The sequence below is a fragment of the Rhincodon typus genome, chromosome 22 (genome assembly GCF_021869965.1).
Source record: "Rhincodon typus isolate 14 chromosome 22, sRhiTyp1.1, whole genome shotgun sequence".
In the NCBI taxonomy this organism is placed as follows: Eukaryota; Metazoa; Chordata; class Chondrichthyes; order Orectolobiformes; family Rhincodontidae; genus Rhincodon; species Rhincodon typus.
In genome coordinates this window covers 46528996-46542440 of record NC_063353.1, presented here as the reverse complement: position 1 = coordinate 46542440, position 13445 = coordinate 46528996, and the positions used below count along the sequence as shown (strand labels likewise).

The 13445-nt window shown below is 42.4% G+C and overlaps 2 protein-coding genes across 3 annotated transcripts in view; one reads left to right on the top strand and one right to left on the bottom strand.

The window, feature by feature from the left end:
- Positions 1 to 13445, bottom strand: part of prpf18 (PRP18 pre-mRNA processing factor 18 homolog (yeast)) — a 289626-nt gene that overhangs the window by 37885 nt on the left and 238296 nt on the right. The gene's annotated exons all lie outside the window — the stretch shown is intronic.
- On the top strand, positions 28 to 13231 carry bend7 (BEN domain containing 7). The gene is made up of 3 exons (XM_048610420.1): positions 28 to 391; positions 4041 to 4115; positions 12544 to 13231. The coding sequence occupies exons 1-3, from the start codon at positions 304 to 306 to the stop codon at positions 12891 to 12893; spliced, it is 513 nt and encodes a 170-aa protein (XP_048466377.1). The 5' UTR covers positions 28 to 303; the 3' UTR covers positions 12894 to 13231.

Genomic DNA, 13445 nt, shown 5'->3' with positions numbered 1-13445 from the left:
TGTCTCCCCGGCGGAGGGTCCCCCTGGTGGAGGATGTACTGTCTCCCCGGCGGAGGGTCCCCCTGGTGGAGGATGTAGTGTCTCCCTGGGGCAGTGTCCCCCCGGATGAAGGGTCCCCCTGGCGGAGTGTAAAGTGTCTCCCTGATGAAGGGTTCCCCCCCGGGTGGAGTTCCTTTCCTCCTGAGGGCGGTCGGCGGTCGGGCCCGGCTCCCTCTCCCGGTGATTGCCGGCACCTGGTCTCCGGGAAAGTGAAGCGGCGGCTCGGGCAGACGGTGGGGTGAGCCGGTCCCCGGCCTCGGGCCGATGAATGTGGGAGTTGCGGCGGGATCGATGGAAGTCACCGAGAGGAAAAGGAGCAGGAAATCGCGTAGCTTCAAGAGAGTGAATGAAGGTGAGAGACAGCGGCCTGGATTAACATTAAACCATTTACCAAGGAAACGGTAACCAACAAATCCATTAACCAGGGAAACATAACCCAGCCACACCATCAACCTGGGGAACAATAACCAGCAAAACCATTAACCACTGAAACATCAAGCAGCAAAATCCTTAACCAGAAAAACATTAACCAACAAAACCGCCAACCTGCGAACATGACGAGATAAATCTTTAACCAGGGGAATACTAACCAGCATAAGTCACTATCACAGATTGAGGTCCTCTAATAGGAATTGGGGAAGGGACATCTAATTTGAAATTAGATTTATTGCAGAAGTTAGGAGTTTCCTTTCTCTAATAGTAACTGGGATCTGGTTTTATGATCGTTTTCAGCAGTTTTGTTTTACCCTGACACTGCATCTTTGCCTGTGCTAATCTTCATTGCACCTCACACAATTTCCACTGTGGGTGTGAAGCAAACTCAATTTCCCCCCGAGGAATGAGCTCAATATCACAGCTTGAACAGCCACCAAACTGAGAGGCTCTGATAGACTCAGTGATGGTAATAAATCCTGTCAAAATGTAAATACTTCCTGATTAAAATTACATCTGAAAAACACCACAAATCAGTGGTAGAGGTGAATACAAGGCATTTGGGCAGGTACGTGAATAGGAAAGGTTTAGACGGATATGGGCCAACTGCAGGCAGATGGGACTAGGTCAGTTTATGAACCCTTGTCAGCATGGATGAGCTGGACTGAAGTGTCTGTTTCTGAACTTTTAACCTGACTTTTAAACACAGGTTGACAGAACGCACAAACCAGATTCTGTACTTGACAAGAACTATTTGTTTATTACAAGTAAATATAATTAATGTTTATTAATGTACATAGATTTGAGCTACAGAAACAATTATGAACCATCAACAGATCACTCTATTAGTTAAAACTCAAATGCATTTGTAAATTCTCCTCTACACATGTACAGAGACAGAAACAAAGAGACACAAAAAATGGGTGTTATGGATGGAGGGAAAGACTGGCAGGTGGTTCATAGTCATACAGCTGTACAGCATGGAAACAGAGCTTTTGGTCCAACTTGGCCGTACCAACCAGATATCCTAAATAATCTAGTCCCATTTGCCAGCATTTGGCCCAAATCCCTCTCAAACCTTTTCTATTCATGTACCCATCCAGATGCCTTTTAAATGTTGTAATTGTACCACCACTTCGTCTGGCAGCTCATTACATACAGGGACCACCCTCTGTGTGAAAAAGTTGCCCCTTAGGTCTCTTTTAAATCTTTCCTGTCTCACCTTAAACCAATTCCCTTTAGTTCTGGATTCCCCCACCCTGGGGAAAAGAGCGTGGCTATTCACCCTACCAATGCCCCTCATGATTTTACAAACCTTTATAAGGTCATCCCTCAGCTTCCGATGCTCCAGGGACAATAGCCCCAGCCCATTCGGTCTCTCCCTATAGTTCAATCCCTCCAACCCTGGCAACATCCTGGTTCAGTGGTCTCTGTCAGCAGGGTTTGCTGTGCTGATCCTTTTACTGATCAGAACGGTGCTTTTTAATCTTCCTTCTCCAGGTACTTCCACTTGGTTGCAGGAGTCCCAGGGTGAGTGGTTCAACTTATAAATATTTCTGACTTATTAGTTAAAGGCCGCAGCTTGCAACAATGGTTAAGGGGAAATAAACAGCCTGAGATGGTTTTACTGCATAACAAAAACAGCTCTTTCCTGCCCAGAAGTGCGATGGCTTCTGACCCAACTATTCACTCCTTCAAGCTGTTCAGCTACCTGGGAACTAAGCATGTAGCCAGGCTGGAATACTCTGTCATTGATAATTGGTCATAAATCCACAGACCAAACAGCTACTTGTTGCCAGCCAAAGCTCCAATTGTACACAATCCCCGGCTCTAATTTGTCTGTAACTAAGCTTTCCCCACTATTTGGGCCAATAGCTGAATAGCTGTTTAACAGCATTGCAATGAGTGTCAGGAACTATCTTCTAAAAAGTGCAGCAATCCTTGGCTCTTTTCCTATTTCAGCCCACAATCAAACAAAACATAAAAATAGAAAGATCCAATCTTTACACTGATAGTTTTAATCGAATTATCTACTTCAAATGAAATTAGAGAAAATGAGAAATTAATGAAAAACACTTTGATTATGAATTCTAAAATTTTGACATATTTATAGAAGGAAATGTATTGGCTCAAATAAGTGTTTATGATAATTGAGCAAAAATAACAAACTGCTAGAATGATAAGATGGGATAGACTTCTCAAGGGTCGAGCTCCAATGAAAGCAGTAGATGCAGTGTATATCGATTTTAGCAAGGCATTTGATAACGTTCCCCATGGTAGGCTCATTCAGCAAATAAGGAGATATGGGATCCAAGGAAATTTGGCTGTTTGCATACAGAATTGGCTGTCCAATTGAAGACAGAGGGTGGTAGTAGATGTAAAGTATTCAGCCTGGAGCTCGGTGACCAGTGGTGTTCCGCAGGGATCTGTTCTTTGTGATCTTTATAAAGGACTTGGATGAGGAAGTGGAAGGGTGGGTTAGTAAGTTTGCCGATGACACAAAGGTTGGTGGAGTTGTGGATAGTGTGGAGGGCTGTTGCAGGTTGCAGCGGGACATTGACAGGATGCAGAGCTGGGCAAAGAAATGGCAGATGGAATTCAACCCAGAAAAGTGTGAAGTGATTCATTTGGAAGGTTGAATTTGAATGCAGAATACAGGGTTAATGGAAGGATTCTCGGCAGTGTGGAGCTACAGAGGGATCTTGGGGTCCGTGTCCATAGACCCCTCAAAGTTGCCATCCAAGTTGATAGGGTTGTTAAGAAGGCGTATGGTGTGTTGGCTTTCATTGGCAGGGCAATTGAGTTTAAGAGCCGTGAGGTTATGCTGCAGCTCTATAAAACTCTGGTTGTATCACACTTGGAATATTGTGTTCAGTTCTGATCGCCTCATTATAGGAAGGATGTGGAAACTTTAGAGAGGGTGCAGAGGAGATTTACCAGGATGCTGCCTGGACTGCAGGGCAGGTCTTATGAGGAAAGGTTGAGGGAGCTAGGGCTTTTCTCATTGGAGCGAAGAAGGATGAGAGGTGACTTGATAAAGGTGTACATGATGATGAGAGGCATAGATAGAGTGGATAGTCAGAGACTTTTTCCCAGGGCGGAAATGACAATTATGAGGGGGCATAGTTTTAAGGTGATTGAAGGAAGGTATAGGGGAGATGTCAGAGATAGGTTCTTCAAACAGAGAGTGGTGGGTGCATGGAATGCACTGCTGGCAGTGGAGTCAGATACATTAGAGACATTTAAGCGACTCTTGGATAGGCACATGGATGATAGTAAAATGAAGGCTATGCAGGGTAGTTTGGTCTTAGAGTAGGATAATAGGTCGGCACAACATTGTGGGCTGAAGGGTTGTATTGTGCTGTACTGTTTCAATGAAGGTTTTGACTTTGTTGTCCCTTGATTTTACTTATTTATGTTTATTGCACTGTTGCCTAAATATCTTATTAAGGGAATAGTGACTTTCCCACAGAAGCCAGTTACCTTCTGTCAAAAACAGTTGTAATAATTGGTTATGGGCAGTTAAACCAAAATTGTAAACATTGACTAACCAGAGGTACTTGTTGCAGATTATCAAGATGATAACTGTTCTGACAGCAGCAATGAAAGCCTAGGGCAGGCACATGACACACTTTTTGTCGCAGGTATGTTTTTGTTTTATTATCTATACGTTGTATGGAAAAGAACAAAATATACGTTGTACAACATGGGATTAGTGCAGTCAATTCTTTGTTGACTGTTGTGGACATGATGTGCCTTCTGTGCTGTAAACACTAAACGGGGTAAAGGGTTATCAGGGTACGCAGCAATATGGAGTAATCGGATCAGCCAAGATCTTATCAAATGACAGAGCAGGCTTCAGGGGCTGAGTAGCTTACTCTTGCTCCTAATTCGTGTGTAAAATGTTCATATACTTCTTGCTAATATTCCTAATGCTTTTCCATTTTTACTATTTGTAGTAATGCTGACTCACCTTGAAGTTTTAGGCTACAGAGACAAAAATAGTTCTCATGCACACACAAAACCCCCTACTGCTCCAAACTCTCTCATCACCCATACACTGTCTATTTTTTGAAAATTTCTTTCTTTGTCTTGTCTATCTGCCAGTCACAAACTAATCCGGTCAGAGATTGCCAATGTGAACTAAGTGTTGAGTCAGTCATTAGTAGATGTGTTCAAGTAGCCTAGTCCTGTGCATTTTTATTTCTTAAAGATATTGCCTTTCCCATAGCAAAGTACAATTGCAATATCTAGTTTACACCTCCACGTGACTCAGGAACTCACGTCCATGGTATAGGTTATTGGTATTATCATGTGCTGTGCGACTGTAGTAACTCATTCCTGTCTTCTCGCACCAAGGCAAGAGCTGAATCATAGAATCCCTACAGCGTAGAAACAGGCCCTTCAGCCCAACAAGTCCACACCGACCCTCAGTGAAGTCGACCCAGACCCATTCCCCCTATAATCCACCTAATCTACACATCCCAATTTAGTATGACCAATCCACCTAGCCTGCACGTTTTTGGACTGTGGGAGGAAACCGGAGCACCCGGAGGAAACCCACGCAGACACGGGGAGAATGTGCAAACTCCACACAGACAGTCACCCGAGGGTGGAATCGAACCTGGGTCCCTGGCGCTGTGAGGCAGCAGTGCTAACCATTGAGTCACCGTGCCACCCCAATTCTTTTTTTGCCAACTCTTGTACTCAGTACCCCGTCCGATGAATGAAAGCATGCCGTATGCCTTCTTGACCACTCTATTGACCTGCGTTGCCACCTTCAGGGTACAGTGGACCTGAACACCCAGACCCTTCCGTGCATCAATTTTCCCCAGGGCTTTTCCATTTACCGTGTAGTTTGCGAACTATAGCTGAGTTGGGAAAGAGTGTACCACTTATTCATGTTGCTTTTACAGGGTCATCTGTGAAATAATTTTGAAATATTTGCTCAGGATGGAAAACAAGTAATGTTATTTTGTGGAAGCTAAAACTGGAAGGTTCACATTATGTACAGAATCATCAATATGTACAGAAGGAGGCCACTAAGCTCATTGAATCTGCACCTAAATTCCCTCTAATTTTATTACCTTCTGAGCAGATCTCTGAGGTCAGTATGTGGAATTGGAAGTCAGTGGTGGGAATAGAGTTGGCATGATGATCGGTGTGCATGGGCAATTGAGTGTCTGCTCAGCCTCACAGCTTAGAGGGAATACTAACATCCACCGGTCCCTTTAAAGAGCAGTCCAGTTCTCTTCTCCCAAACCAACCCCCTCCCAAAAGCATTTATCCGCTTTCCTCTTTGATGGTGACTTGTGAATCTTTATCCACTGTCCTATCAGGCAATGTTTTCTGAATCCTGGCCCCTGATGTCTCCAGCTCTTTTACCAAAAATTTTTAATCAGTTCCCTTGAGTAATTGACCCTTCAATCATTCCTGGTTTACATTTATTTATTTACTTAGTTTGAAGCACATTAGAAGCTACAAGGAAAAGGATAACGATGATTGTTAAAACCAGGACGAAGAAACAATATATATGAACGAATTACGTTTTTAAAAATAATTTTTTAAACACATGATTGTCCGCAGCTGAAGTAAATGTTGTCACAATCCTAGAGGACCATGGAGCTGCTTTGACATTAGAGGGAGAGACAAGTGGTGGTTTCACCTGAAGGTTACCAGGCCTCAGATGGGGCTTTCACGGTGAACTCACTGCAACAATACTCTCCTGAACGCTTTTGCAAGATAATGCATGATTGGTTACCTTGTAACCCAACAAATCTTCTCCTTCGCCTGAGAGGTTGGAATGACATACAATAGCAAGTCGTAATGTTTATAACTGTACAAGCTTTTCTCAAGACAAGTTTGGACTGAAAAGTGACAAGTAACATTCACGCCACACAAATAAGAGGGAATTTAACAACGAACCCTTGACATTCAATGGTGTTGCCATCACTGAATCCTTCTCTATTGACATCCTAGGAGTTGCCATTGAGCAGAAACAGAACTGGACTTGCCATATGGAGTTTGCACGTTCGCCCCGTGTCTGCGTGGGTTTCCTCAGGGTGCTCCAGTTTCCTCCCACAGTCCAAAGGTGTGCAGATTAGGTGGATTGGCCGTGCTAAATTGCCCATAGTGTTCAGGGGTGTGTAGACTAGGTGGGTTATCGGAGGGATGGGTCATTGTGGACTTGTTGGGCTGAAGGGCCTGTTTCCACACTGTAGGGATTCTATACGTTGTAATAGAAATATAGTGCCCTGGAGAGCAAATTAGAGGGTAGGAATTCTGCAATGAGTAACTCATCTCCTGGATCCCCAAAGCTGTCCACCATCCACAAGGTATAAGTCATGAGTGCGATGGAATACTCCCCACTTATCTGAATAAGTGCAACTCCAACAACTCTCAAGAAGCTTGACACCATACCTACAAGGATCCACTTCCTTCACCACTGATGTTCAGAAGTATCAGTGTGTACCATTTAGAGTCATGGGAGTCATGGAGCTGATTAACATGGAAACAGACCCTTCAGTCCAACTCATTCATGCCAACCAGACATCCTAATTTAATCTAGTCCCATTTGCCAGCATTTGGCCCACATCCCTCTAAATCCTTCCATATACCCATCAGATGCCTTTTAAATATTGTAATTGTACCAGTATTCACTACTTCCTCTGGCAGCTCATTCCGTACACACCACCCTCTGTGATAAAGTTGCCCCTTAGGTCCCTTTTAAATCTTTCCCCGCTCACCTTAAACCTATGCCCCCTAGTTTTGGACTCCCCTGCCACAGGGAAAAGACCTCCACTAGGCACCCTATCCGTGCCTGTCATAATTTTATAAACTTCTATAAGGTCACCCCTCGGCATCTGACGCTCCAGGAAAAATAGCCCCAGCCTATTTCAGCCTTTCCCTATCGCTCACACCCTCCAACCCTGGTGACATCCTTGCAAATTTTTTCTGAACCCTTTGAAGTTTCCTATGGCAGGGAGACCAGAACTGAACACAGTATTCCAATAGTGGCCTAACCAATATCCTGTACAGCCACAATATGACCTCCCAACTCCTATACTCATTGCATTGACTAAACATCTTCTTCATTATCCTGTCTACCTGCAACTCTGTTTTCAAGGATTACAAGATGCAATGTAGAAATTCAGCACTGCTGCTTGGATGGCACCTTCCAAACCCATGACCTCTACCTAGGAAGACAAGGGCAGCAGATATGGGGAACATCATCACCTGCAAGTTCCCGTCCAAGTCACACAACATCCTGACTTGGAAATGTATTGCTGTTCCTTTAGTGTCACTGGGTCAAAATCGTGGAACCCCCTCCCTAACAGCATTATGGGTCAACCTACAGCACATGGAGTGCAGCGGTTCAAGAAGGCAGCTCCCTACCACCTTTTCAAGGGCAACTGGGGAATGGGCAATAAATGTTTGTGCTGTGCTTTTCCTCAGGCTTAATCGTGGCTTTAAATAAACATAATTGACAGATATCAGTTAATAAATCCAGCTCCCTAAATCCCCTATGGGATTTAAGAGCAGAAACTTGCTTGTAATTTTTAAAGGAGTGATTTTTTTATTAAACCATTCATGGGATGAGGGCTTCACCAGCTGAGCCAGAATTTATCATCCATCCCTATTTGCCCAGAGGGCATTTAAGAATCAACAACATTGCTTTGGGTCTGGAGTCACATGTAGGCCTGACCAGGTAAGGATGGCAGGTTCCTTCTCCAAAAGACATTAGTGAACCAGATGGGATTTTTTTCTAACAATTGGCAATGGATTCATGGTCATCACTAGACTCTTAATTCCAGATTTTTTTTATTGAATTCAAATTAGCTCATGAGGATAGTGAGAGAGTAAAGCAGGATGTGATAGAAGACAGACTAGAGACTAGTTTCTCCCGACAATCTTTGTAGTAATATAGGGCGTATTCTTATAACCAGTATTATTTATAAACTCCTCTTTTTATTAAGTAATCTACATTGCAAAAGGAAATGTCAGAATTCTACCTCATTAGCTCAGCCTTTGTGTATCTTAGTGTTTCCGTTAGGAACTCAGTGCCATTACTATTGGACAGTTCCTTGGGACAGTTCCCAATATTAAATGTGCTGTGTAAAATTAAGTTGCTGTTTAGAATTTCCTGCAAAGGGACCTAGATATCTGACCCCATTATATTTCATGAAGATTTTCTCTCACATCACACTTGCTTCTTTTCTTGTAAATTACCATGTATCTGTGCCTTCTCCATTTAAACCATCATCTTTGATTGATGCGAGAGTATTGCCAGCTGATTAGACAGATTATAGGGGCCATATACTTCAGATGACCAACCGATGAAAGTTTCTTTGTGTCCATAAGACCATAAGATGTAGGAGCAGAAATTAGGCCATTCAGTCCATCGAGTCTGCTCTGCCATTCAATCATGGCTGATAAGTTTCTCAACCCCATTCTCCTGCTTTCTCCCTGAAACCCTTGATCCCTTGATAATCAAGAACCTATTTATCTCAGTCTGAAATGTACTCAATGACCTGGCCTCCACAGCCTTCTGTGGCAGTGAATTTCATAGATTCACCACTCTCTGGCTGAAGAAGTTTCTCCTTATCTCTGTTCTAAAAAGGTCTTCCCTTTACTCTAAGGCTGTGCCCTCTGGTCCTAGTCTCTCCTACCGATGGAAGCATCTTCCCAACATCCACTTTGTCCAGGCCATTCAGTATTCTGCAAGTTTCAATTAGATCCCCCCTCATCCTTCTAAACTCCAAGGAGTATAGACCCAGAGTCCTCAAATGTTCCTCATATGTTAAGCTTTCCATTCCTGGGACCATTCTCGTGAACCTCCTCTGAACTCGCTCCAAGGCCAGTACATCCTCCCTGAGATATGGGGCCCAAAACTGCACACAATACTCCAAATGTGGCCTGATCAAAGCCTTATAAAGCCTCAGTGGTACATCCCTGCTTTTATATTCAAAAATCAGTGAATTCACGTGGGACCATGGACCTTTACAGGGTAGGAAGAAACCTGTTGCTCCATTGTGCCCTTGGCACCTTTCTGAAGAACAATCTGAAACTAATCCCATGTCTCCTGCATCCTCTTGGCCCTTTATCTTGTTCTGCTTTAAATATGTATACACTTATCACTGAGAAAACTGTAAATCTCTGCCTGTGTACTCTATGTAGTCATGTTTTCCAGGCTCCAGCAACTCCATAAAAGTAGTTCCCACACACTCACTCCCTCACTCACTGTCCTGTTAGATACAGCACAGATGACTTGCATGCCAATCAGCATAAGCAGTAAGTGACAGACAGAGCTAAGTGCTTGCACAGCCAACAGATTCAATCCAAGCCATCACCTCCTCTCCAAGATGCACTGCAGTAACCCTTCACACCTTCCAAAACAATGACCACGACAATCTAGAAGGACAAGGGCAACAGGTACTTGGCAACAAGTATCTGCAAGTTCTCCTCCAAACCCCTCACCATCCTGACTTGGAAATGTATGGCTGTTCCTTTTGTATTGGCTCAAATTCTGGAGGGTCTGTCCACAGCACAGGGAATGCAGAAGTTCAAGAACGCACCTTCTCAAGGGGCAACTAGGAATGGGCAGTAAATACTGGCCCAGCCAGCGACATGATCATCCCATGCGTGAATAAAAAAAATAGAAATTGTTGATTAATGCAAAACAAAGATACAGGAGATCTGAAATAGACAAAACAAGAAATTACTGGGGAAACTCAGCAGGTCTGGCAGCATTTGTAGTGCGAGAAACAGTTAACGTTTCAAGTGCAAGGACCCTTCTTCAGAAGTCACTGGGCTCAAAATGCTAACTCTGATTTTCTTTCCCTAGATGCTGAGCTTCTCTGTAAATTGTTGATTACTCATTGCTGACTCTGTAATTGGAAGAACTAATATTTTCCTATTTGTTCTGTCAAAATGCTTCAAAAATATTTTAGAAAATCTTTTCTACTAATTCTCTGCTCCTGTTAAAGCAGTTCAAGTATCTTCCTGAGATCGACAGTGACTTTACTGATCTCAGTATAATGCTGATGCCCATAGCTGCTTATGGTATCTGAACTATGGTATCTATGGTATCCAAACCATTTCTGCAAATTTATCATCACCTGGAGGTAGGGAAAGGGGATAAGAAGATCGATCTCTTACAAAGTGTGCAGGATTCCTTTCTACCAAACAGACTAAAACTCCAATAAGGAGGGTTCAGTATTGTTTTGGCAATTGGAATAAACTAGAGCAGCACAGAAGTACATGTAGGACAACACCTGATCAATCGTGACCATAATATAATAGAGTTTAATATCATAAGTAAGAGAAAAGCTGATTTTCAAGGGCTGAGAATAGAACTTGGAAAGACAAAATAGCTAACTATATCATCAAACAACAATAGTTGTCAGCAGGAAAATATCTGCAGAAAGAAAAGAACAAACTAAATAATGTGTGGGATACCATAAGGGAGCAATTACAGAATAAGAAAGAAACAGCAGAGGGATAACCACATTAATTAAAAGAAAAAGACTTTGATGGAAATGGATGGATAGGATAGTACAATACTCATCAAAAAATGACAAAAATGTTAAATCATTATTTTGCTTCAATATCAGGGAGCTAGAGTATTGACATAACATTGCATGATGTGATGAGCAATAAGATAAGTGCATTTCTAAAATATAAAAAAAGGGATGTAAACTGAATAACTCAGAGGATAAACTCCTGGTCTGGATAGATTCAGATATTTTAAAAGAATCCTGGGAACAGGTGTAAGAGGCATTGCTAATATTTAATGATTCTTTAACAAAGACTGTAGTGGTAGAGGACAAGACAGTAGGAGGAAGCATGGATCTTGAGGCCATCAGTTCATTTCTATCTATGCTATTACATTGACTCTTACACCACAGTATTTGGATGTTTTTAAAGGTCCTGCTAAAACAGTCCTTATTCAACAGGTCTGGCAGCATCTGTGAAGAAAAAGTCATAGTTAACGTTTCGAGTCTGATGACCCTTCCTCAGAAGGGTCAGTTCTGAGGAAGGGTCACCGGACCTGAAACATTAACTCTGATATTTTCTTCACAGCTGCATCCAGACCTGATGAGCTTTTACAGCAACTTCTGTTTTTGTTCCTGATTTACAGCATCCACAGTTCTTTTGATTTTTACTCCTTATTCAATACCTATAAGACCATAAAATATAGGAGCAGAAATTAGGCCATTCGGCCCAGCGAGTCTGCTCAGCCATTCAATCATGGCTGATAAGTAGAACACACTGCATCTACTACATTACCTCTTACTGTCCAGTAGGTAATTTCTTTCAAAGAGGTTTCATAAATTTGTCATACTCAACTTGCTTTGAACTATGATAAATGTACCAATGAAAAGTAGTCAATCTGAAATGTTAACTCTGTTTTTGTTCCTGCAGCTTCTACCAGATCTGCTTGACATCTCAAACATTTTCTAATTCATTTCAGATTTCCAGCATCTGCAACATTTTGCTTTTGTCTTTTAACTCACTTGGCTTTTTTGATTAATATTTCTAAAATGTTAATTCATTATGAGTCTGAAACCTACATCTGGGCTATTCAGTTTATAATTTATCCTTCAATGTCCCCTTGAACAGAAGTCTCACAATAGTTTTCTTCCAAACCCTGCCACAACTTTTAAACTTCTGATCAAAGCTTCTCCTGTTTCCTTACTGGCTTCTTTCAGCAGTCTGGGGTGTTTGCTGCAACAGAACAGTTTTCCTTTTAAACACTTAGTCCTGAATTGATGTGGAGGTGCTGGTGCCGGTGTTGGACTGGGGTGGACAAGGTCAGAAGTCACATGACACCAGGTTATAGTCCAACAGGTTTATTTGAAACCACAAGCTTTCGGAGCACTACTCCTTCATCAGGTGAAGCCACCTCTTGGAGCAACGCTCCAGAAGCTTGTGATTTCAAATAAACCTGTTGGATTATAACCTGGTGTCGTGTGACTTCTGACCCAATCCTGAATTGCACTGTTTTTCATGCATGCCTATACAAAAATCCATGCTTTTTTTTATTGAATAACTATTGGTGTAATTTGCTAGGTGACATGTGTGAGGGGTTGAAGAAGCAAGTGTCAGGAATGAAACGCTTTTTAAATAACAAGGTTAACAGTGTAAGAATCCATCAGCAAATGATGCCTGGTCGAGAAAAACTGAAGGACGAACCAGGGACTTCAGATTTAACATGGCTGCAACGCAATACAAACCAGGCCAATGCCCGTCCTGATGAGCCTCATTCATCCCAGAGTATCATCTGGAAAGATATCCAAAATCAAACGCAGAAATCCTGTGTTTCAGTAGGATACAGTGGCGAAGGATCCAGATCATCTAAACCAGTCATAGCTGCAAACACTGAAAGACTCCAAGGTATGCTAGAAAGCAATGGTATGTGAATTTTTTGTTTTGGAGAGAACATGTGAATTTTAATAATCCAGTTTCTTTCAGAAAGAATGAAAACATACTGTGTACCAAGTGAGTTTTAATGAGCTAAGAAAATGTTTAACCACTCTCCACCCAAAATATTACTGACTCTTGCCTCTCATCAGTTTCCAAAAGATACTCCAACCTCATATCTTTAGAGGTGTGAACATTATGAAGGAAAAGAAATGAAGAACACTCCAGTGATTTCAACATGCTTTTGTTTCTCTGTTCTGTCCAGTAACAGCAAATATACAGAACACCTAAGATATAAACATACCTGATCAATAAAATAGATATTCTTGTGAATTTACAACACAGGACTATTTGCATGCCCACTGCAATGGCAGCATGTAATAGACAGGGCTAGTTAAGGTGATTGGAGGAAGGTATAGGGGAGATGTCAGAGATAGGCTCTTCACAAAGAGAGTGGTGGGTGTGTGGAATGCGCTGCCGGCAGTGGTAGGAGCCTCAGATACTTTAGAGACTTTTAAACGACTCTTGGATAGACACACGGAGGATAGTAA